General features: G+C 45.0%; 1 protein-coding gene across 5 annotated transcripts in view; it reads right to left on the reverse strand.

Annotated features, from left to right (window-relative positions):
- The window catches only part of PDE1C (phosphodiesterase 1C), a 417006-nt gene that overhangs the window by 319472 nt on the left and 70715 nt on the right, over positions 1 to 26819 (reverse strand). For all 5 annotated transcript variants that reach the window (XM_054692457.1, XM_037509936.2, XM_054692455.1 and 2 more), the window contains exon 2: positions 10459 to 10509. In XM_054692457.1, coding sequence (XP_054548432.1) covers positions 10459 to 10509 — 51 coding nt within the window. The remainder of the gene's footprint in view (positions 1 to 10458; positions 10510 to 26819) is intronic.

Below are 26819 nucleotides of genomic sequence, written 5' to 3' on the forward strand. Positions count from 1 at the left end.
TCTCCCCTATGTCTTTTGGATGGCATTTCATTTTCCCAGTTCTTCATATTTTGCTTGGAGTTTTATTTCAGATTTAGTGCTAGTTTAATCACTCTGGAATGAAAACACTGGCTCACTCTGGAATGTTTTCCCAAAGGTAAGATATGTAGGTCACTCTAGGTTTCACCACTGTCCATTGGAGTTACCAGACAAATTCAGTAGAAATTACCAAAAGCAAGACTGACACTTATGTCCAAACAGCTAGTTGTCACAATAAGCAACACACAACCAAGCCTAAAGAGTGTGCAGGAGGAACAGAGCCCAAATGCTTCAGAGCAAATTCCTGCATCTGTCTTTACCCACTTGACAGGCACCGCTCCTGCATAGTTTTCAAAGTCTATTTAGAAACACATCTGGTGCAGTGGATTACTATAGAGTGAGACCATCAACTCCAAGAAGAAAGTCTCAATTATTCTCTGTCATACATCAAAAGAATGAGTCTGTTCAGCAGAGTAATGATGTAGAGAAAATTAAAGTGAGACCGTATTCAAGAACTTTGACAGCATTCATTTAGTATACTAATTAAAAGAGAAATTTATCTATTAAGAGTGAAATCTACTTGACAGAGTGGGGGGAAGATTAAAAAATAAAGGAATCTACCTGACACTTTTTCAGCGGTTTGTGTAAGTTGGGTACTTGAGAGTTAGAAGATAGCGTATTTTTAAATTTTTCTAAAATTTTAACTTTCACTAATTCATACACCACCTTCCTCATAATTAAGTGAAAACTTTTCAATGCCTAACTACCTTGAAATATGCTAATGTCTGCAAAGCATGCAAAAATCCAAGTCTTACCATCTGCTGGATGATTCATTTGTAAATCTGCCTCATATTCCTTTGGGAAGTTCTAGGACTGATTTTTTAACCTCATTATAAAAAATGGTGGGAATGAATTCAGTAATATAGTATTATAAAAGTGCTCTCAGTGCTTGGAAAAATGTGCCACATTCATCCTAGGCAAGTGTAAACGGTATATCTACTGTGATCAAAAATAAAAATGTTTGAATAACTGCTTGGAGATTTGGAGTTTTTAACCAAGAGTTCCAGAGAAACAGAGGCTTTGGGTAATATATTAGTTACATATAAAACTTTTTCTAATTCTGACCCAAACAAGACATTGCTGGTAATAAGATAAAGACAATGGCTCATCTTGGCAGTAACTCCTTTACAAAAGAACTGTGACTTACTCATTTTTATATCCCTGTGCCCAAAATGTCTTTTCCAGGTTAACTTTTTATCAGCTTACAAGATGTCTCCCTTTGAAAATGGAGAAGCCACTTTAAAAACTTGGATGAACAAAATGGAGAGAGGATCTAGTGGTCTATGGTGGAGGATTATAGGTTCTTGGGTGGTGTGTGGGATGTGGTAACATATGCCTGAAGAGGTGTGAACCAACACCCCTAAATCCTATACACTGTTGTTAACCAATGTCACCTCAATCAAAGGCAATTGTCACCCAAAAAATTAAAAATAACTTGGAAGGATGCATCATCAGTATTTTCTGCTATGTGCTTCAACTGTCTCATGCATAAGTTTTCTTCACTTTTTCATCTATTTGGCTTCCCATATTATTTTTAATTAATCTCCATCTGGATTTTTTTCTTTATCTTTGCATTATTATACTTTTTATTAATTTGTCATCCATTTACATGTCTATAACCTTGGGGCTACATTTTTTATTCCTGCATAGTGCACATATATGCAACCTCCATCAAACCTCCCCATGCCAACGCCCCAGGCCCTTCCTGGAGTATCTTCACATCTCGATCTCCCTTTCTATCTTGCCCTGTTGGATTAGGGAACCTAAACATGAGAATTTTAAGGGGGCCCCAGGAGACTGCACAATGGTAGGGTGCATAGTCCATATCGGTGTACACAATGTCCTCCGGGGTTGCGCATTTCACAACCTACAAAGCTAAATGTGTCCTCCCCAGGCTTCCACCCAAGGCTCAGTCAAGGGCAGGGGTCTCATTAAGGTAAAATGCATGGGACTTCTCTATCAAAGTAACTAAATATAATCTCTAAGAACTGTCCCTTAGTTCTATTTTCAGTAGTACTGAACAACATTTATTGAACACTTATTACACACTGACTGACAAGACAACATTTTTGCTTTTAAGGAATGCAAAATCCAGTAGGGAGGCAGTCATTAAGGCAGTGTGAAGGAAGTAATAATGTAATAGTAGAGACATAAATATCAAACAAAGGAGGTAGTAGGATAATTTTGTCCTTTTCATAGAAATGGTGCCTGTGACCCGAGATTTTAGAGATGAATGGCTGAGCAGCAGGGGGAGAGCACTTTCCAGCAGACGAAAGGACATGTGCAAAGGAGGAGTGAAGCAGTCAGGAAGCCAACTATAACGGTTTCATCTCCCTGGGTTTAACTGATGGATTTGGGTGTGACAGGAGAGGTCAGATTTGGGGGGCCTTATGGACTTTTTTTTAAAGAGTTTATTTATACAAGGACTGGGGTACTGGCCAGAGGCGCAGGAAGGTGAGATAATTCACCAGAGACAGAGTAGGGAGCAGAACAGACAGACTGACGGAAAACACTGCTGAGGGGAGCAGCGGGTGAGACAGGAGAGGTCTGCCGCACCATGTGGGTTTCTCCCTGGCTGGCCGGGAATCAAACCCGCACTGCAGAGGCTGCAGACAGCTTCACAGCGTTGCACTCAACCCGCTGCGCCACCAGGGAGGCCCAACTTTGACTTTATTTTATAGGTCATTGTTGAAGATAACTGCTAGAACGAGAGGAAAATAAAGACGCCCAGTCCTTGAATATTGTTGAGGTGGACCATAGAGTTCTATCCAGAGTGAGCAGTTTAGAAGTATGGAACATTTTAGAAAAATGGATTCTTTAAGACAAAATGGAAACTCTCAAAATGCAGTCCCTGTCCTTCCTGGACCCTATATATGGCTCTGCCTCACCCCTAGTACGCACCCAAGAACACTGAATGCACAGCCAGCTTCATAGCACACTGCTTGTGGCATTTCTCAGCCATTTCTTTACTCATTTTATCTTCTTGTCTCACCATCCTGGCTTCACAGCCTACACACTCCCAAATCAAGTTCCCATTGTTTGCAACTTGTCACTGTGACAATCAACTTAGAAAGTTTTCTGGCTGAGCGCGAGCACTCTTTCAGACATGATCCAGAATTTGCCCAGGGGTTCCACAAAGAGCTCCACCCACTATCACCCACTATCCTAACCCTAACACTTCTACTCACTGTAGCACCTTGCCTGCCCCACCCATCTCTGTCCAGGGGACAGGATGGATGACTCAGGTCATATATCTAGTATAAAAATATGAGGTTCCTGGGCCTCCCCAGTGGCACAGTGGTTGAGCGCTGGGCTGCAAAGCTGCCCGCAGCCTCTGCAGCATAGGTTCGATCCCAGGCCACCGGCGAGAGTCCCACATGGTGCACAGACCTCTCCTGCCGCCCGCTGCTCCCCTCAGCAGTGTATTTCAGTCAGTCTGCCTGTTCTGTTCCCCACTCTGGCTCTGGTGAATTCTCTCACCTTCCCGCACTTCTGACTGTACCCAGTGCTTGTATAAATAAAGAAATCTTTAAATATATATATATGAGGTTCCCTCCCTTTGCTTTATCATCGGTTCATCCACATCATTCCAGCTCTCCAACAGAAAAATCTGTTTTCAATGATGTCTGAATTTTTGCCTCCCAAAGCAAAAGAGGGCAAATTTGCAGGCATTGCTAGTTAGACCCCATTGTCTTACTGCTTTTGACACAGTATTACCAAAATTTTCTTTCCCATCATTGTTCATCTCAGGAGAGAAATTATTCTCCCCTCAGGGAAGTGAATAAAGCTGCTGAATGGAGCTGCACAGCTTTGTACCCAAGCTTCGGGGTCGACACCGCCTCCGAGGCACACTCTTCCAGGGCCCAGGACTCCTTCACCAAATCTGCCCATTGTCCAGAATGCAGCCTCTGAAGTCTCCAGGAGCAGAGACGCAAGCCAGAACCTGGGCTTTTCCTGCCACACTGTGGCCAAGACTGAACACTACATGTGACCTTTATTACCTGAAAAGCGGTACTGCTTTTCTTTTATATTTTCTTTATATAGAATTAGAAGTTACCTTTACCTATTAATCCCCATTCACACCTAAGCCCCAGCTAATGCTTATCTCCCTTGGAGGACTCCTGTGAAACCACTCCCTCCCCCCCAGGTGGAATGAAGTCTCCCCCATCTGGTTCCCACAGCTCCAGCATTTCCTGCACACCCTGCATGGCAGTCTCTTACTCCTCCCTCTTCCTGATTAGAAGGTGAGCTCCTTGACGACAAACTGACTCATTTGTGTGTCTCCAAGGTCACCAAGGTCTGACACAAAAAACCTTCAACAGATATATGTGAAAGGAAGAAGGGAGCTGAGGAGATGAATCAGGGTAATAACATATACAAGGGCCCCTTATTCGGCATGTACTGTGTGCAGGCACTGTGCTTTCACCACTTATCCCAGGTCCAGCTCAGCCACCCCAGCCTCATCCAGCCACTGGACAAGCAGGGGCCTCAAGAACCCCGCTCTTCACATCACACCTGACCAATACATGTTCTGATTGCTAAGGGCCCATGTCACATGTTTCTAAGTATTTTAGCACACCCACCACCACCACCTCCGCCCCAAGTGACCATCCACAACAATTCTAGAATTAGTCCTAGTATTGTTCCAGAATCCAGTGCAGAATGTGTAGCTAGGAGAGATGAATTAATAATCCAAAGTCACACAGAATTCAGAATTCCTGGACACAGAACCCAAACTCAGGTCTGACACAAAAGTCCATGTCCTAGTGGCATCTGAGGACTCTCACATTAGTGCACTGGCAATACCTGAGGACCTATTGCTGGGGTGGTTCTAGAATATGTGTGCTGGCAGTGGGATAGCCTGCAGTGGGATAGCCTGCACCAGAGGGCAGCCTCCCAGCATCCCAGACGTACAGATCAGCCAGGCCTCAGGCCCGCAGCCAGCTGACTCCATCCCAAATATGTGGGTGTCAGGCACCCAGCCTGGGGGAGGGAGGTTCAGTCCTCAAGAAGTTCCTCACTGGTTGAGTCTGGAGCTGGCCTGGAAAGGTCCAGCACTTCACAGTACCAAGAAGGTGCTGTGTCCCCAGAGGCCACCTCTAGCTCCAAGAAGAGGGTGAGATGCGAGTCAAGTGTGAAAACCCTCCCAAAGTTTCCCCAGAATCAGGGTCTACCCCTTAAACTAGCACAAAGACCCCCTTGGCTTGATCTGGCAGCCCCTCCAGCCATTTTCCCCAATGTCTGTGTTTTCTGCCAGGCTCTGCCTCCCACACCTTCCTTGCTGGGTAATCCCAGCACCCGCCAAGACCAGATGCAAGCACCCCCTTTCCTGGGAAGCCTGAAGCTCTAACTCACTCAGAGGCCCAGTCCTGTGCTCCCAAAGCCACACCTCCTCCCCTCCCTCCAGGCTGACACCCTCTCTTGGAGCACTTTCCGCATTGTTGATTAACTTTTCTGTCTCCTCATACCAAGTCTTACATTCCTTCAAGGCAGGGATCTTGGTTTTGATCAGAATTTGTATCCTTAGCAAGCCCATTGTGAGTATTCAATAAATACTTGTTAAATAATTAAGTGAACAAATGAATGAAACAACCCCTTCCTCCCCTCTGTTTCACACTGAGAGCACACTCTCAGGTAGGGTGGGGTGGGGGGAACCTGAACAGTCTGAGATTATTCACTTTCACCATAGTAATAATGAATCCCAGTGTTCCTGGCCCCAAGGGGATTTCCTTTCAGTCTTCCAGTTTTTCCCTTGGCTTTGGGAATCCAGGTATCAGTGAGCTGGTAGAAGGAAATATTTGAGGAAAAGTATTCCCAACCCAGATGGAATCGTGTGGCGTGGAGGCCTCTACAATGTGACTCTAAGAAGCTGCCCTGTGCTAGAGCTTGAGCACCTTCACTGTCGAGCTGCAAGAGCCCCAAACCTCTCGCCACAGAACTGACAACATCCTGTCCCTTTGACCAGGAAAGAAGTAATGTGCCCTGGAATGTCAGGATTTGGAGTTGGGAGACCTAGAATCCTTGCAGTGAGCAATTCTCAATGTTTTCTTCAAGCTGCACTGTCTGCATTTGAAAAATGGAGACACTACACAGCTGATGTGAACATTGGCCATCTGGGAAGTTCTGCACGCAGCACCCACATGAGGTCCTCTGCCGTCTCACCCTGCGCTTTGCACAGAGAAGGAAATCCCAACACTCCGGGGCTCCAGCCCCAGGATGACTGGCATCAAGATGAGTTCGATCTGATATCATCTACTGATATCATGTTGGTCCAAAGCTTTGGGCTCACATAGTACCTTCAAATCACGGCTGCTCAGAACTTTGGACACTGTCATTCTTTTGCAGGTTTCTGAGGAAAAGATGATATTCTCCACTTCCTTGGGAGCGTACCTCCCTCCCTCCTTCTTTGTGCTCCTCACCCTCACTCCTAGGACAGTGACTTCCATGTTACTCTATGTGTCCGTGGTTCTTATTAAGGTCAAGGCTGGGCAAATGCTATTGCTAAGACTAAAGTGATGGAGACGGGGTAGTGCACAGCCCCCACCACCACAGCACTGCCGTGGATGGCACAGCAAATGACTCATCCTAAGGAGACAGGCACTGAGCTTGACCCCTGAGCTTTGGCATCAATTCTGTTGAGGAAGGCACGGTAGCTCTGGGCAGTGGTGTCAACCACAGAAACGGGGTGCTGTGAAAAAAGGGTGTAATGTTATAGACAACCCTCTTTCATAGGGACCAGAATGAGGCCTGCAAGGCTGGTAAATCAATAGGCCAGGGCAGAACAGAAACCAGTGGCTGCTGTCATCATTCCTACACTCCATTATTCTCTGGTTTTCCTTTAGGATTTCGTGACATAATAGTCACAAGCCAAGAAATGTATATTGATTCAAAGAAAGGCAAAGTCTATGGAGAAATAAATAACATATTCCAGAGACATGAGGAATCAGAATGTGAGATCCTCAGAAGAAATGAGAATCTTTAGATTACCTGGGGGGCCACTGGGCCAGTCCCTTCCTTCCCACCTAAGTTCTTATCTGTTGGCCCACCGGGAGGATCCAGTTTTCTTTTCTTTTTTTTTTTTTAATTTATATCTTTTACATCATCGGGTATTCCCCAGAAAATTCCCACCACCAGTTCACCTGTGAACCATCATCATAGTCCCTTATGCTTTTCCTCCCCTGCCCGGATCCCTTTTCCTCCCCTTAAATCACATAATGTCTCTGACCCACAGTTGCCTGCTGGGTTTATTGTTTCATTATTGTTGTTGTTGTTGTTTTCTTCCTGATCCCTTATTTGGTTTCCCTACCTTCCTCCTATAAGTGAAACCATTCGATATTGTTCCTTTTCCTTTTGGTTTAGTTCACTGAACATAATCCTGTCTAGCTCCATCGATATTGCTGCAAATGGCATGAGTTTATCTTTTTGATTGCTGAATAGTATTCCATTGTGTATGTATACCACATCTTCTTGATCCAGTCGTCTATTTTGGGGCTTTGGGTTGTTTCTATATCTTACCTATTGTAAATAGTGCTGCAATAAACATAGGGGTGCAGGTATCTTTTTGAATTAATACTTTTGTGTCTTTTGAGTAGATCCCTAGGAAGTGGAATTGCTGGGTCACATGGTAGCTCCATTTTTAGTAGACTGAGGAACCTCCACACAGCTTTCCATGGTGGTTGGACCAGTTTGCACTCCCACCAGCAACGTAGGAGAGTTCCTTTTTCTCCACATCCTTGCCAACATTTGTTGTTGCCTGTTTTTTTAATGTGTGCCATTCTCACTGGTGTGAGGTGGTATCTCATTGTGGTTTTAATTTGATTATAAGGGATATTGAACATTTTTATAATCCCTGATTATAAAGGATGTTGAACATTTTTTCATATGCCTGTTGGCAGGATCTAGTTTTCAAAGTGTCTCCAGCCTCTGCTCTTGCTCTACTCCTGCTGGGTCTAGTGCTGTGCTGGCAACAAACACTGTCATGTTAGATGTAGAAATCAGAAAATGTTGCCATACTCCATCTTTCAGTCTAAAGAAAAGTCTGTCATCCCAATCCTCCCAATCTTCCCAAACTTCAGTCACATCACAGATTCAAGGTCGTTTTCAATGTGGTAATGTGTAGTGAGTGTCCACTATTCTAGGGATGCTACATAAAGAATTTTTTTTCTTCTTAAAAATCACCCAATGTTTTCCCCTCTCATATTTGCAACAAAAAGATTTAATAGCTAATATGCCAGTTGACTTTTTCCAGTACATTGTACTAAATTAGGAGGGTTTTTCCTTTATTTTTTGCCCAGAATCACCTCAACTTAATTGGCTTGCCACTAATTACCTTTTTCCTATATAGCTATTGTTCCCCTCCTGACCTCACTTACCTCTTTCTAGTAAGCTTTCAAATGACACATCATCATTCTAACTCTGATGTAAACATTTAGAAATTATGGATGCCATTTGCAAGCAAGTTTGCCTTCTCTCTCACTGAAGGAACAACTGCTCCAGCTTTCACTAGCACCCAGCCCTTCCAACACCTGTGACGAGTCAGGACGCCAGGAACTCCCGAGGGTGTATGTGAAGCACAGCGTGCAGCGTGGCTGGGTTAGGACTCCAGCACATTCATTTGCCTGACACTGCTCAGCCGATATAAAGCAAAGCAGATGAAGAAGTAAAGGGGCTAAGAGCATATTCATCATCCTCATTGAGCTGTGGGATGATACACTTATTCTGGAAATAATGGATCCAGGTAGGAGGGCAGTGAAAGATGGGGCCTGTGAGAAGCAAGGGTTTTATTGCACAATTTCCAAAATGCTAGCAATTAATGTTCTATTTCATTATCACATATTATTACAGTTCTATAAAAATAATTTCTAGGACTCAATCCCAAAGTTTTGAAGCTTCCCAAATGAAAAAAAACACAAACCTAGGAGGCAGAGTTTGGAAGAAGTCCTGGAAATAGAGAAATTCTTCTTTTTTTTTTTTTTAGAAGATTTCTCCCTGGGAAATCTTTTTTTTTAATAGGATTTTTTTTAAAAGATTTGTTGTTTATTTACACAATAGCTGGGGTACAGGTCAGGGTGTGGGAGGGTGAGAGGATTCACCAGAGACAGAGTGGGGAGCAGAACAGGCAGACAGACCAAAAGCACTGCTGAGGGGAGCAGCAAGCGTGACAGGAGAGGTCTGCTACCCCATGTGGGTATCTCCCTAGGTGGCCGGGAATCGAACCCACGCTGCAGAGGGTGCGGACAGCTTCACAGCGCTGTGCTCAACCCGCTGCGCCACCGGGGGAGGCCCTGAGAAATTCTCCTTAACATAGCGCCGGTGTTCACACTCAAGTCCTGGCCACCCCTGTGTGAGCGATTCAGCGACTGGGGATGTGTCTGCTCCTCTAGTGCTGTGACTTCAAAAGACAGTAGATTTTTTTGTAAAGGGGAAAAGATGAGTATGAATTTCCTATTTTTCAGATGACATAACTGAGGTCCCGAAAGTATAATGGTGCTGCGGGAAAGAAAACTCCACCTATTTCAATTTACAACTCTACCATTACTTTAAGCAAGGCCCAGTCAGTTCAGAGCGCATCTCCACCCAGCCCAACCCAGTTTCTGACAATTCTGCTTCCTTCCTTGGGATCCTTGTTTTCATTCCAGAGAGAGCATTAACTTGCTATATTAACTGACTGACTACACTGGCGCAAAAAATAAAATAAATAAATAAAAAAGCAATACAAGGCTTTTGACTCCTGTTCTCCTGTAGAGATCAAGACCTGGAGACAAAGGAGTCAAGTGAAATTGATGGGGAGCTCTGAGGTCCCAGGACTAGTGGAAAATCATTCAATCTATCTGAGCTTTAAAATGTCACCAAACTATAGGTGACGGGCTTTCCCATGTCTTTGTACCTTGATAACTATAAGCATTTCACATACTCCTTCTCACGCTACCTTCATAAAAAGCCCACCCTGTAGGGTTCTCAGGGGACTCCCCAATGTAGCCCTTCTCAAACTCAAATGCGCATAGGAATCCATGGGGCTGGCAAAATGCACATCTGATTCAGTGGATTGGGGTGAATCTGGGGCTCTGAAGTTCTAAAAAGGACCCAGGTAATGTTTCTCCTGCTACTCTGAGGGCAACACTATGATCAGCAAAGTCTTAGAGCACAGCTTGATAAACCACAGTTCTAAGGATCAAGAAGGCAATGGCAATGAATAGGTCCCCATGAGGAGATTCAAATAGAACAGTAACCTATTGGAGAGATTTCCTGTATTACTCCCTTATTGACAGTGTATTACTGATTGCTGGCAAAGTTACAGGGTGTATATTCTATAGGTGAAAAGGCCTCTGGGGAACTTGTTCTGAAGGAGCCCAGAAAAGAAGTGAAATGAGATTTACTCACGGGAGAAGCGGGCAAGTGGTCTCGCTGTCTTGTCTCCAGCTTCATTTGCAACTGGAAAAAAAAAATCAAAAAGTGGAGTTGTAATTAAGAACATAGAATATGCCCAATCTACAGTTAACACTCTGGATGATCTGACATTAAGCTGTGTTTGAGAGTTTTTGTAAGAGGATAAATGTAACTTTACTCCTTCTCTTTCTATATTTCCAATGCTGTTCTCCTTGTGTAAATGAGGTCATATGTCTTGATCACTTTGATTAGAACATATGAATCAAGCTGACAAGGACCTAAACAACATCTAGTTTATTGACTATGCCTAGAGGTTACTGGCTTGCATCCACTTAGTAAGAGGGTTCAAAGCCAGTATGCCCTTCTGCTCAAGTTTCCTCTCATTGGGCTGTCCTTCAACTAGGAAATGCACCCCAGCCATCTGCCATGAGTCCGATTTATTCAGACCCGTAGGGGCAAAACCAAGGCAAGGATTTTAAAAGAAGGTTGGTTTTTGTTTAAAAGACCATTGCAATTTGGACAGTAGCAAATAAGAGGAGTTCAGAAGAGAATTCAGGAAAGTTTTTGGAAAACTGTTTAGAAATTGCAACCCCAAAGTTTCTCAGCAGCAACTTTACCCTCCTCTGAAAGACCCCTATATAATTTATCATGTTGATAACAGCATAATCAATAACCCCTACAGCATCTTTGTGGGTAAAAAAGAGATTGGTTATTAAGTAGACACACGTTTCCCTCACTTTAAATATCATTTTAATGCCTATAAAGATCTACCTTCATTGTTTTGTACATACACAGTCAATAAGCACAGATATTTGTGATTGATTAGACAAAAAACCCTAAGCAATTAAGTGGAAAACCTGTTTATTTTAGGGCAGAACAAACATTCAAAACAGGCAGAATAAAGGAGATTGTTAAAGTAATCATTAATGCATGACAAGTGGCAGTGTGGCAGGACAAAAGCAATTACTTCATTTTGAATGTTTACCTAATTTTGCAATGAATGGAGGGAGTTAAAGCTTCCTTTCACCCTCTCACAAAAGTAAACATTTTAAAACTTACTATATGTGGACAACTATTTTTAATCAATGGATTCAACTTCAGTCTACTTCTGTATTTCTGTTATTTGCTCTGCCCCACCAGCTCCTCTTTGTATTGAGATTACAAACAAGGCTTTCTACAAATCCACCAGCAGGGGGAGGTGACAGTGCATCTGCTTAGTCACTCTGCTACCCAGTCACTCTCCTACCTCTTGGGGCAGGGGAGGGATAAGTCATTGTTAGGTCTAGACCTGAGCTCTCCTGGCCTTGAGTTCAAAATATTTGCCACATCAGCTAATAGACTGCTTTTAACATAGAATTAGAAAGCCCACTGTAATTGCTGAGAACACCAGCAAGCACTTAGTACACTTGGAGAGTGTACATTTTCCCAGTGAGAAGAAAAGGAGCAGCGCACTAGTGTCGCTGTTACCCATGCCCTCAGAGGCTGCTGCCTCACTCACAGGTATTTTCCCCTTCTCCCCAGCACCCTATCCAAGAATAGCAATTGCTGACCCAGATCCTAGTCCTGCCAGGATATCTAGGCCAGTAGAGTAGCAGGAGAGTTGGGTCTACCCAGAAGGAATTTGAATCCCGCTCCCAGTATTACTTTGCTAGACAGACCCAAGTCTAAAAGGTCCTCGATGATGTCCCAACACCTACAAGAGGCAATGCAATAACTTGGCCTAGTCTCAAAACCTGGCCCCACCTGTTCCACTCAGCTCACCTCCCAGTGTACTTCCCAGAACATCAGTCCCAGTCTGATGCATTACATTAACAATTTCCAAACATGCCCTTCACAACCTCTCCTCTTTACCATGACTGCTCTTACCACAAGACACCCCTTCCCACTGTTTACCTTAGCCAATTCCTACGCAGCCCATAAGATTCAGGGGGGCCATTCATTTTCTGGCTCCAGCCCCTTCTTCCCCTGCCCATAGATCGCTGCCCGGAAGCCTGACTCCCCTCCTAGACCAGAGGTTCTCAAACCTCAGCAGGCACCAGAACTACTAGGAAGGTTTGTTAAAATAGACTGCAGATTTTATTAAAATGTAGGTTCTGATTGAGTGGGGGTGGGGATAGAGAATTTGCATTTCTTACAAGTTTCCAGGTGATGCAGAGGATGTTGGTCTAGGGACCAATTTTTAAGAGTAGCAGCTATCAACCATAAGCTACTCTGTCCAAGGCAAGGATCATAACTTTGGACCTATATTTCCAGTCTTTTGAACAGTGCCTGCCACACAGAACAACATAATGCATTCAACTTTTTTTAAAAGATTTATTTATTTATTTATACAAGCACTGGGGTACAAGCAGAAGCGCAAGAGGGTGAGAGAATTCACCAGAGCCAGAGGGGAGAGCAGAGCAGTAGACTGATGAAGTACACTGCTGAGGGGAGCAGTGGGCGGCAGGAGAGGTCTGCGCGCCATGTGGGACCCTCGCCCGGCTGGGGATCAAACCGGCACTGCAGAGGCTGCAAGCAGCTTTGCAACCCAGCGCTTAACCGCTGCACCATGGGGAGGCCCTGCATCCAGCTTTTTTTAGTAGTATCATTCTGTATTGAGGTATCATCAGTGTATAATACTGTATATGATTTAGAGGTATAAGTGCACCTCTTATTAGTAGATTGCCACACCACAGCCACCACCAAAGCCCCTATAATCCTCCACCACAGTCCATTTAGAATTGAATGAAGCAGAGTGAATTGGTACCAACTGTCTCAGATGACTTAGCAGACCAAGACCTCAGACTAGCTTTCAGAGGGTTACAAAAAGGCCCGGTGTGTTTTGTTTACCCCCCCCCCCCGCCATTATCCTTAATTTTTAAAGTTAGTTGTTTGCATTTAGAAATCAGGCACTTTCAGATATGAATATAAATGTCAGCATCCCTCAGCAAGGAAAGGATAGTCGGGTCCAAGGACACTCACATGCCCCTGTGCGTGGCTCTGCCTCCCATGTGTTTGGAGGCCACTCCTTGCTGCCTGGGGTTGGACCTTCTATATATCAGAGTATTCCAGAAGGCAAATGAAAACAGGACTCCTCAAAGGGGCTAAAGAATGCAACTCAACAGTGACTAGCACTTAGTGGTGGTGTTCTGTCCCCAGCCCACAAATTACCCAGATACAACTGATAAGCTATTGGGATACACCAGGGCTTCCTCTGAACACCATTTGTCTCCTATTTTTAAAAATATACAGAACTTTAACAATAAAGTAGATATTCTATTTAGGAGGTATAATTAGAGCTTGAATCTGACAAGACCTCATATAAATGTTTATATAAATTGAAGAAACATTACCCATATCGTACTGTTGGGCAAAATAGACTTTCCATCTCCTGGATCCTATGACCCAAGATGGCTCTGAATTCTGAATTGAAATATACTTTCTTTAAGTAAAAACATATACAATAGCCAAGATTATACATACAAAATCACCGTCAATTGTTTTCCACCTCTTTATGGAAAACATTTTTCCTGACTATAAACATAGCTCATGCTTATCGTAAGTTAGGTGTATGGAGAAAAGTATAAAAAAGATTTTAAATGTCCCCAAATTCCAGCACACAAAAGAAAAAAACTGTTTCTACGTATCTGGTGCATGCCCGCCCCTTATTTCTCTGTACGCACACGTAGCCTAGATATACAGTTCAACATTGATGCAACTGATGATTCACATTTATATTTTCAATTCAGATTTCGGAGCAGTCTTGGATCACAGGATCCAGCAGACTTTCCATCTCTAGTGCAAGAGGACTCCGTGCAAGATTCAGGAAATGAATCTCCCACTCCGCTCTCCAGGAAGGTCCATATTCTAGGTCAGTGATCTGCAGCCCTGGCCACACAGTAGAATCACCTAAAAACATTTGAAAATCCTGAGGTTCAGGCCACATTCTGGGGGTGGAGCCCACGTATCAGTACTTTTAAAGCTCCCAGGTGATTCTAATGAGCAGCTAAGGCTGAAAAGTGCTAACAAATGATGTAACTTGGAAAACCTCTATGAAAGCAATGTTCATGGAGGAAAGTGTGGCTCAGATGCCTTCAAAAATAATTATCACTATTGAGTTCTTTTCAGGATGCTATTGTTTTGGCATTAAAATCCTGAATGAAGACATCCTTCTACTTTAAGAAAAATTCAAACATTCAGACTGCAAATATAGCTATGGAGACCCATTAGTAGATAACACTTCACATTGTGAAGGGTTCTTTATAGAAGGATTCACCTCACATGGCCTCCAACCTTCAACACGGTATTAAGAGTCAACTGGAGCTCAGTGCTGGGTTAGACTCTGGTAGAATCGAACAATTGCTTTCACCCAGCCTTGAAGTACAGGTTAGGGAGGTAAGCTGCACCTCTGACTGTGGATTAATCCAAGTGTGATCAGCTGGTGGTGATGGTGGTGATGATGGAGTGGCAACAAATTCCTTCATCCCATCCCAAATCCACTAAGCCACAATGTCCCCTGTATGTGGGCACAGAGTCTAGGTTTTAAATAATTGCCCCAGAAGGTACTTCAGTACACTAAAGTACACTAAAGCATTACTACAGGAAGCATTCTAGATGGGTTGTTCCCTTGTATGTTTGTTATATGTCCCCGCTAACTTCTCACAGAAAGCTGTCCAGAGACAAATCTTAAAGCAAGGACTTGCCTTGGAGGCCAGTGGAAGGGAGGCAGGTGAGACAGGAAGAGAGTTCAGAGAGATGATCACCTTGACCAGGCAAAAAAGGTGTTCTGGTGTCACTGTTAAGCCACAAGCCATCCAGGCCATCAGAACTGGACTGGGAAGGGTGGTCCCAACAGTTGTGGTGGTGGCCTGGACAGGTGTACACTGCTTTGTAACCAAAACTAGCACCAAAACACTGCCACCCTTGTTTTGAAAGCCCCGGCACCTGGGTGAGCATAAACGCAGCTGAGGTGCTGGGTGCCAGGGCAAACATAGAGTGAGCAAGAGGCACGGGGCAGAGCCTGGCTTCCTACAAGGAAATCTGCCCAATCAACTGACTGCTGCTTTGCCACAAGCTCTAGATCTGGCCCAGGACCCCTCCAGATGAGGCACCTTGGGAAGCCTGGGGACTGGAGAGCCAAACACAAGGAACTCCCAGAGAAGAGGACATTGTTGTGAAGTTCCTAGCACCCTCACGGTCACTATAGGAGATGAAACCCAGAACTGCTCATGGGACTTGTCCTTACCTCACCTTGCCTTTCACATGCAAAGATCTGAGCAACAGCAAGGAAAATAGGACAGAGTGGTGAGGAGAAAGGGACCTGGCCCCAGATCATCATTAACCATCTTTGTCTAAATGTCACCTTCTAAATAAGGCCTTCCATCTCCTCCACCTTAGTAATATGGCAGCTCCGACTCCCTCTCTTCTGCCCCCACCCCTCTTTCCTGGTCTCTCTCTCCCCACAGCACTGGCACCTTCTCTTATGTCCTATACTTTATTCATTGAGTTTATTATCTTTCTCCTTCCATTGCAATGTAAGTCCCACACAGGCATGGATTGTCTGCCAATAAAAAATCTCTCTCCCCTTAGCGTCTGGCATGAAATATTCATTTCACATATGAGTGACCAATGATCAGTGAACTTCCTTCATTTCACATATGAGTGACCAATGATCAGTGAACTTCCTGTCAATCTACTGTGAGGATGTAATGGGAAGAGGAATTAGAAGGAGAATGGAAAGAGGAAGTGCAAGAACAGCAGACCCACCAGGCACTTACACATGCTTCAGAAACAGTTATCATTCGCTGATTATATGCAGATGCCAGATAAAGCTGGGACCAGACATAGCCCTGTCTTCACACTGAGTAAAACTGTCCTTCCCATTTGATTGACAGGATACTGGAGTTCAGAGAGGTTATGTAACTTTTCTAAGACCACATGGTTATGTAGCAGAACTCCAATCCAAACTCATGGGCTGCAAAGTTTATGTCCTTTCCATTCAGCTGCTTTGTCTGACAAGAAGGGCCAGCTGTTAAAAGTCATGTTCCAGACAGGGCTACACCTCAAGAAAAGACATAGTGAGGCCTGACCCTTTCCTCATGCCTCCAGTCCCAGGGCGAGCCCCATACCAACCTGCAGAGAAGAGGAAGGTCACCTGTCTGGAACCTTGTCCCTGGCACAAGTCCAGGAGATTGTCAGTGGAGAGAGGGGCTTTCTTGAGGTGGGCACAAGGGCTAGGACTCAGAAGAGGCACCCAGAAGAGGGAGAAGGTAGTTACATGGGGAGGGGCTTCACTGCCATGATCAGGCAAGAGCCCCAGCTACAGAGGGTCTCCCTAACCCTATTAAAACTTACCTAGATAGAAAAGAGTAACAAGAAAATATACATAAAAACAAATTCATCTTAGCATAAAAACAGCCCCACAGAGGCCTATTCTCTTTAAGTGAGGAAACTGACATTCCAAGGTCAAGTAAATTGTCCAAGACCAGGTCAAGGTCAAGAATCGGAACTACCATGCACTCCTTCCAGCTCCACGTCCAGCGTTCTCAGAGAAGGGAATGTACTACATCTCTCTAACTCTCGTGGTCGTTGTCAAGAGTAAAGTAAGAAGTTCCACTTCCTTTACCCCGATCAGGTTTGATAACTCCCAGATCTGTTTTAAGCATAAAAATATATAATTCACTGGCAATGCTGAATCAAGTGGTGCTGGTGTGCTGTCTGAGCTTAGCAAGATGAGTCTGTGGAGCATGACCACAGCCTGCCATGGTGGGGTGGGGGAGGAGGTAGAAGTACAACATGGGAAAACCCCTGCGAGCATCAATGGAACAAAAAAAAAACAAAAAAAAAACAGCGCAATAAAATGGGGAATTCACAAAGAAAACTGAATTAATAAAATACTTACATAAATGATTGGAGTCACTAAAAATGAGAGATGCTATATCATACCCAAGGACCAGACTAAGTGTCTCTCATTTATTACCTAATTTTACCTTCCCAGCAACTTTCTAAAGTTATTACTATTATCTGCCATTTTCCAAATGTGAAAACTGAGTCTTTGAGAACTTAAGTAAATTGCCTGAGAAGAAACAACTAGGGAATGGCAGGATCCAGCGCCTCCTTATTCCAGGGCCAGCACTCCTAACCCTCCTGCTGTCTGTCGGTCTTTCACCATGGGCTGTTAGGACTCTTTGATGGGCCCTGCTGCCAAGAAACCCAGACCAGGTGGCAGAGCCCCCTGCCTCCCCTCCACTTAGCCTCAAGTCAGAAGCACTGCAGGGGAATGCAAGCCACTCTCCTGCTCCTTAAACACGAGAGAGCTCTCAATTCTGCTGGAATTCATGCCCCAGTCACATAAAAGGCATCCCCACCACTCAGCCTGTTCCTTTCCCCTCTTCTTTATTCAGAAAAGCTCAGCATTGCCTCATTATACCTTCTGGGCCAATTTGGCTGTCAAGTCGACTTTGAATCAGGCTCTTGCACAAAAGAAAATAAAACCAATTAGTAGTGATGACTCATCAAAGCTGATCATTTGAAAGTGGCAGGGATGGCCCACCTTCCAGGCCTTCTCTCCTTAATGGGCAAATCCTTTTACAGAGGGCAATGCTTGCCTGCCAGAGGGCAGAATGGCTCGCTGGCTTCCTCTGCCCAGGGTGCAATGAAACAGACAGAGGGGAAATCAAATAAGTCTTTGCCAGTCTAAGAAGACAGCTTGGGAAACATTTTTCCCTTGCTTTTTTTTTTTTTTAAATTTGGAAGAATTTGGGTCATATGCAAAGGCTCATGTAATATATTACTTTCTTCCCTGGATCTTAATGATATATTTGCTTCTTTATATCCTACCTCACTCCACAAACTGTATTTTATTTCTACTTTGCTCTATGCACCAATCCTTTATGGAACAAAGGGGGATGTTAATAAAGAGTAAAATGGACTATATGTCAATTACTTCTTTGCTCCCTTTCCCTGATCCCTCTTCCCAAGATGCCAGGTTTCAAGCTGATTTTCCACACCATCCTATTACTCCATTCAAACAATCTGTCAGCCTCCATGAGCAGCCACTGACCCCCTCTTCTCATAGCTGTGCTGGAAGTGAGGACAGATACAACTGGCCCATGTGTGGCCGGAGTCCAGCTAAGGTCCACGGGCTGGACACTGAGCTCTCTGACATGGACTGTTGGAGTCATTGCCATATGAATTTATTAAGGTGCCTGGTATTTCTGTGGAAGCCTCCTGGCCAAGCTACTGGGCCCTGACCCCAGGGAGCCTAAGGCTGCGTTGGGGAAATATAATATTAATAGGTAACATGATCCAAACTTTTTTGAATGCCCAGAAGGGAGCGGTCCTGATGGCCTGGTGCCAGGAGACCGGAAGCCTAGCAGGAGGCAGGAGACAGGAGTTTAGTGAGGTGGATGATGCTGGAAGCTGTTGCAGGGAGAAAGGGATAGAAAGGGGTACTTTCCATACCTGGAAGCAGACTGAGACAGACCAACTGTATCTCCCCTTTGCTCAGGCAAAAAATCTTTTAATTTCTGTGTGTATGTTTGTGGGGCGGGGGGGAGGAAAGGAGTGGTTAAAAAGCAGTGAAGGGATGGCACTCATATCTGGGTGCATTATGAAAATGCTGCCTGCCGCAGGTCTGCCTTATCTCAGATTCCCACCTACAAGCATGTTGCATCTGCAGAGGGAACTAAGAGCAGATACAGCTACACATGCTCTAAATTCAGGGGCTGGTACACCAGGCCAGGGTTAGCAATCACACCAGAGCGCTGCCACCTGCATGGACAGGGGCCTTCCTGGTGATGACAGCTTGTGTGGCTCTGTCCAGCCCTCCTGGCTGACATCCCGCAGTCACCACAGACATCCAGCTGCAGAACCAATGGCCCACATCAGGGGTGCTGCCAAGAAAGTTCCCTTCCAGGGCTTCCCTCCTATTCTGGCCTCATTAAAACACCCCAGTTAAGCAAACTAGGCAAGATCAACCACTGGCAGTTAACAAGAATCAGAAGTGTGTGAGATTAAAATCCACTATCAAGCTGGCTGCTCAAACTGTTAAGTGATTACAGTCTACCCCAGACAAGGCAAAGACACCAAGTACATAGAAGAAGGAGGAGGAGGAGCTCTGAAGTTCATCATGCCAGACCCTGGTAGGAAATTGACAATCTAGCCTTTCATTTACTTTTCACACCATTCCATGAAATGAGCTTAATGATTCCTTTTTCAGATGATGAAACTGAGGCTTAGAAAAATTAAGTAACTTGGCCAAAGGTAGGTTAGTAAGTGGGAAAGCTGGGATTGAAACCCAGTTCTGTGAGCCCTTCTCCTCTCTACAGTTTACACGACTAGAAAACACATTAAAAGGTGATTTAACACAACTCCACATGTCAAGTTGATCCCCCTATAACAGCCCAAGCAAGTGGATGTCCAGCCCCGGCCTCAATTCCCCTAGGGGTGGGGATTCACCTGCTCTAAAGTACCCTTTTTCCTTTAGCCAGGTCTCCAAATGTGAGGAAGGTCTCCTTCGGGATGATACAACCTTATGGAAGCCTTCCCTTTGCCCCTCACAGAACAGATCTGCGTCCCCCGAGGACCCCTCCAACACTGGATGACAACTGTCATTAACGACAACAGAGCTGAAGTGGAGGTACGCGGCCTTAGCCCCTGAGCCTGTTCTTCTCCAGACTGACAGCCCAGTTTTCATCTAACAAAAATATCCCAAGCCCCTTGCCGACCAAAGTAGTATCACTTAGATTGTGGCCAAAAGAACGTGTTTTAAAGATGCCTCAGCAACTAGCTGCTTCACAACATTCGCTTGCACCAGATTTTCAGGCTGAGCCAGAGCTCCACCTCTGTCCTGTCTCTTTTTTTTTTTGTTTGATTCTCAGAAGACATAAAGGGCACCAGTGAACCATCTTCTGCATTGTGTATAGAAAAGCCACCCAAAGAGACTGAGCATGTTCCAGAAGCTTGTCATCTGACGTGCTGCATCTCCCACTTGACTGTGCAGAAGTTACATGGGGGTCTGGTTGAAACACAGATTCTAAACCGTCCGTTTGTGGTGGGATCTGAGAGTCTGAATATCAAATAAGTTCCCGAGCGACGCAGACATGCCGGTCCAGGACCACACTCTGAGCACGGCCGTGTGAAAGGACGTGACCCACTTTGAAAATGAACAGTCAAGCATACTTTTGAAGATTCACTGGAAAGCGGGTGGTTTTGAAAATGTGCACTATGTAATTTAATGTCCAGTTCCCTTGGGTTTTTTTTTTTTCCCCAGCAAGTTTGCAAGAGAAAAAACTATTAGCAGCACAGTTTTAAAACCTACTTATACTGAGAGCGGATCCTTGCAAAAAGGAGAGCCCAAAGCAGAGCAAGAAGCTCACCCCTCGGCAAGCATTAAATAGAACAGAGATGAACTGGAAGATCGCTGCCCACCCCGGGCAAGCTGCCAGCAGGGCACAAAGCCCAAAATGAATAAAAAGATTCTCAGATCCAAGGGAAGAAGTCAAGTTCACAGCCAGGATGAACTAAAGCTGCTCTTCGCAGTCCCTTGAGCTCATGAGCACAAGCGCTCGCGCTCTCTCTCTCTCTCTCTCTCTCTCTCTCTCTCTCTCTCTCTCTCTCACGCACACACACACACACACACACATGCCTCCCCAGCTTGGCTCAGGCTGCACTGCCAGCACTGTTATGGCCAGTGCCATAAATCATCACCTGGTTACTAGGCACTACAGCTTGAACAGATGAAATGCATCAAATAAAAGGAGGCACAGGACACTGTACCCTTACTTCTCTTACTATTGCCCTCGGGCCTGGCACAAGGCCTGCCACACAAGGGCTACTGAGTGAAGGGCTAGTGAACGAGTGAAGGAAGCTGGGCTGGTCATGAGTCATGGAGGTCTTGTAATGGAGACTGGCCACGCTGCTAGGAACTGTCTTATCTGGGAGCCAGAGAACCTTACACTGACAAGGTTTGCTCTTAGCCTGGCAACTCATCTTCTAAGGTAGGGGGAGGTCTGGGGACCACCCATGGGTCACAAGTTACAAGCAGGTGTAGAGATCCTGCAAACATGGTATTTAAAAATGAGGGGAGATGTGAATTCCCTTGGAAAGAGTTCTCCACAGCTGCATGAATCCCTGCTGCTCACACCAGCTGCCTTCCTGACACCCAGGCACGCATTAGGGCTCTCAAAAGAACGTGTCAGAGCAGCACTGTCTCTTCCTCCCAAAAATCTGCTCTTGCCCAGGCTTTCCCATCTCAGTAACGGGCACCACTATCCTCCTCTGCCCACTGAAGATGATCACGACAAAAATGTGAAGTTATCGTTATTTCTCTTCTTCCCTTCATATCCAAAGAACTTCTTCTGATAAACCCTGCAGGTTTATGTATTCTGATTGTTACTACTTTCTCTAGTACCTCACCTAAAACTCCAGCCCAAGCATCCACGGTCCCTCAACTAGACACCCCCTCTCAGCCTCCCAGGGTCTCCTGCTGCTTCTCTGCAGACTGCAAAATATCCCTGCTGAAACCTTCCAGGGTTTCTCACTGTGTTCAAATCATAGCTGACACATCTCCCCGTAATGGAACCTCCATTCTTCTTCGGGTCCACAGGCTAAGTAAGTCACACTGGTCACCTTTCTCTCAAGTCCACCAAATGTCTTCCCAAGTTAGCAACTGTTAAGATGCTTCTCTAGCTTGGAATGCTGTGCTACTGGCCATAAGGACCCCAGAAGTCAAGGCTACGCCTACAGGCCCTTCCCTGTGCCAGTGGCCACTATATGCACCTCACACGTGCTAGCTCACGCAGTCCTCTTAATGACCCTGGGACCCTGCTGTTGTTATCCCCACTTGACAGATGGGGAAACTGAGGCATGGAGAGGTTAGGTGACTTGCCCAAGTCCACACATCTGGTAAATGACAGGGTTGGATTCCTGTCTCAGCTCTGGTTCCAGGGCCTTGTTCTTAACCACTAGCCCACTCTACCACCTACTCATCTCATCCCTTGCAAAGTCACCACACCTTTTAGGCCTCAATTTAAATGGCCTGTCCCCTGGGGTCATCCTGGCACCCCCATCTCGGGCACCTGTCAGTATCTGAAATGAACACTTCTCCATCACAAACCCCCAACACAAGAAGGTATAAGTTCCCTTACGGCAGCTTCCGGCATTCTTATTCACTGTGCCCCGAGAATAGTAACTAGCACAAAGTTCTCCTAAACAAACATTAACAAAGCTATGCCTAGCGCATGCTTCCACCTGGCCGCAGAAAGCATCTGCGTTCTCAATACTGCATCTCCTCCACCTTATAATATTATCTGTATGTGTCCCCGGCCTGCCCAACAGGAGAGGCCATGTGCAGAGGCTAAGGAACCTGCACAACTCAGCCCCCAGATGCCATACACCCCACCCCCCTACACACAGCCTGCACACCAGCCATCCTGAGCTCTCGACCTGCAGGCCCACTCCAGCCCTTTCCTGCCCCATGCCCTTGTTCCTGCCTTTCCCTTGTCCTTCTCCACTATTTCCAGCTAAAGACACCCTCTCCCGCATCAGGGCTCAAATGTAGCCACCCCTGAAGGACGAGTTTCTCTGTGTTGCTGCTCCGGCATGCTCCACACCAGCTTTCCATCGCAGTAGGTGGAAAGACTACAGGCTTTAGGGGAGACAGACCCAGCTTGGAGTCCTAGCTCCCTGCTGTGTTCCCAAACCTCTGAGCCACTTGCATCCTGTCGTGACACTCGCCTCTCAGGGTCTTCAGGGTGGGAGATAAAATGGGAAAGACTTGACACCACCTCGCACACAACCAGGAGGAGATGCTCAACTAATCTACAGATGGTGTTAACAGTGTTTGTTTAGGGTCTAGTTTTCTAATAATATATGTATCCCATGAAAGCAGGGGGACTTTCTTAATTCCCTTGTATTTTCACTGTTTAGCACATGTGTAATATGTGAGTCTCAGCAACTGCCTGCGGCAGAAATGGGTGAATGTGTCCTTGGATTCTGGTTCCAGATGCCCCAGGATACAAGAAGTCTGAATCCTGCTCTGCTTCTTTTGTTTCACTATTAACAAGGGGGAAAACCTGAGGGGTGGACAAAATTAGTGTTTAGCACCTTCGATCTTGTGTTAGAAAATTTCACTTGGAAAACACAGAGGTGGGAAGGACCAGCTCTGTCTCTGGGAGGAAGTGCAGGTAGCTTGGAGAAGACGACTCCTTCCAGGAACCTGGGCATTGGTGACCAACTTTAGTATTTAAGAAATATAACTATTAAAGTACACCACAATCTATTTGTAATTAAGAAAGAAAAAAAGTGTTAAAGGCAAACTAGTTGCTATTTGCTTTCAAAGAAAATGGTTCTTCATCAAGTAGCAGCAACCTAGCTGACCTGTTAACTTGTAGTGTCCCCACCAAGAGGTCATACTCCAACTAAATAACACAACGGACTAGGGTGGAGGACTGTGGGTGCATTGGTGGTGCATGAAGCGTGGTAACATGCATCTGAAGGGCTGTGAACCTGTATCTCTACACGGCGTCGCAAACCAACACTACCTCAACAAATAAGTAATACAAAAAAAAAATGTTGCTTAGAGAAGGTGGCATGTATACACTACAAAACAGTCCTCAAATGTAAAAAAAAAAGATGAAATTTTGTCATTTTCAACAATAGGGATGCACAGGGGGGGATTATGCTAAGTAAGTCCAGAGAAAGACAAATAACCGATGATTTCACTCATTTGCAGAATACAGAGTAATAAAAGCAAATGAGCAAACAAAACAAAACAAAAACAAGCTCTAAGATTCCTCAACCAATGTCATAGCTGCCGAAATCCCGACAGACTGACCCAGTGGGTGACCCAGTGTCTACCCTGCCTGCCATGTGAGGCTGGGGCAGGCATGAACAGCCCATGTGTCTCCACGCCCCGCCTGCCCCATGTGGAGGGCTCCTCAGGGGCTCCCTCTGCCAGGGAAGAACTCCGCAGCCTATGTGGCTCTTCCTCTCTGGCGCTGGCTCTCATGGGCCTCCCTCTGCCTCGCAACACTGACGCCACCTGATGCCCCAGGTGATGGGCCCTGCCTCTGGGAGTTATCCCGTCCGTCCCCCAACATAAGCAAGGTGGCATTCCAAGGCATCTTGGAATGAACTCCCAAGACAGCAGTGGAAGCTGGGTCAAGCTGACAGGACATGACTCCAAGATCCAAACCCATGGAAATGCTAGGCCACCACCCACTGCTCTTCTGGAAGGGGGGATGTGTCTTGGGTCCTAAAGACCACTTCACAGGAACAGTGTTTCTGGAAAAAGAGAAGGAAAAGTCACTTTTCCTGAGCAACTATCCTGCATGAGCCCTGAACTTATTACACATATTTCTCTCCTCGCCTCTACCTGTGAGATGGGCATTACCATCCTCTTTTTCCAGATGAGTAAACAGAGTTCCAAAAGGCTATGTAACTTGCCTAAGGCCACGAACAGCTGTTGTATACAGGTGGGCAGGTTGTGCACTGCACAACTAAAGGGAGCATAAGTGACATATTATAGTCACCACAGTGTATTTATTTGTTGAAAGAAGTTCCCAGCAGGACACTTTCAGAAGGACAATCTTCAGAAGGGTGATCTTTTTCTAATCTGTACAAAGGCACATATGAGTCAGCAATGGTTCTACTAGAGAACGACCACCCTATGACTGTCTAACTTGCTTTTTCTACCAGAACATTTCAAACATTTCCATACAAATTTCTTCACAATTCAACTGGCAGAGATGGAAGCACAGACCTCTACACCATCTCAGCTGGAAAAGATGCTGGCAGTCAATAATCTCCCTCAAAAGCTCCCATCTATATTGAAAGAATCCAAGACCGAGAGAAGGCCAGTGAGCTGCCCAAGATCACATAGCTGGCACAGTTGGCACAGCTGGGATACATCCTGTGCAACTCAAGTCAGTTCTGGCCCTGACATAAAGTTGTTCTAAACTATGTTCAAACATACACAAATGGAGTTAGGTTATCTAGGCGAGTAGTCTCAACTTTTTTTGCATCAGAATCATTTTGTCAATAGCAGGTGGAGGCAGTGAGTAAAAGGCCTCAAGGGACAGTGTACTCGCTGAATAACTTCCTGAAGTCCAAGCTTAAGGTTAGGGAAGGGGGAACCGAAAAGGGCCACAACTCAGAAATCTCTCCAGAATTGAAAAGAACATTCCTCTGTAACTTTGTCAGGTCCTAGGAGGGAAACTCTTGCTAAGTAGATGCTTCTGAGCACTCCTGGGTAGCAGTCAGCATCTCCCCTTGAAGGGGGGACTCAAGATTCTGCACAGGCCTCCCTGGGAACCCCTGGAAACCATGGCAATGGTCCCCAAGCGGCAATTCAGTTCTATCTGGGCTTCAGCGAGGGCGCCAGGAGCCAAGAAAAATAATACAGGGAGGAAATCTGAGCACTTAATTTGCTATTCTATGGAAGATGCCAATTAAAATGCTTCACACCCTTCTGAGGCCACCCATTCAACCCTGTTCCTATTTGGGTTGCCTTATTAATAGCCCTTTCTGACCTCCAAAGCCCACCCAGCTTCCTTTCTGGATAATCGAGACTAGACACACCCAAGTTAGGTGGAAATGTATGATAACGTTAATGACCTCTAGAAATGCAAGTAATTCAGTCAAAATTGGGCAAAGGATTTGAACATTTCTCCAAAGCAGACATACAAATCATAAAGAGGTATATGGAAAGGTGCTCAATAGCACCAATCATCAGGGAAGTGTGTATCAAAACTACAATGAGATGCCAACTTAAACCTGTTAGGACGTTCCCATAAACAATGGGAAAAAGAAAAACATAAGAGCTGGTGAGAATAAGGGAGAAACTGGAGCCCTTGGACACCTTTCGTGGGAATGTAGCAAGGAGTAGCCCCTAAGAAAACAGTATGGAATTTCCTCCAAAAATTAAAAATAGATCTACCATTTGATTGGGTACAGATCTAAAAGAAAAATTCTACTTATTTTAAAAAATAAAATGCAAGACAAAACAAAAAATCTCAGCATGCTAAAAATAGAAGAAACTTTCTTAAGCTAATAAAGAAAATCTATCAGACACTCACAGCAAGCATCCTTCTTAGTGGCAAAAAAATGAGAAAGATTCTTTTTAAAATCAGGGAAAAAAGGCACATACCCATCATCACCCTTTCTGTCCAACCAGGAAATCTAACCAGACAAGGTTATAATTTTTACCTAGGAAACTCAGGAGAATTCACAGGTAATTAGAGTTAAAAAGAAAGTTAAATTTGCTGGATTTAAGGTTAAAATAATCTATACACCAGCAATGTACAATATAACAGGTGTCATTTTTGAAATCATATCTTTTACAATGATTATAAAAAATTGCAAAATCCCAGGCC

The sequence above is a fragment of the Talpa occidentalis genome, unplaced genomic scaffold (genome assembly GCF_014898055.3).
Source record: "Talpa occidentalis isolate TD23 unplaced genomic scaffold, MPIMG_talOcc4v2.1, whole genome shotgun sequence".
Classification (NCBI taxonomy): domain Eukaryota; kingdom Metazoa; phylum Chordata; class Mammalia; order Eulipotyphla; family Talpidae; genus Talpa; species Talpa occidentalis.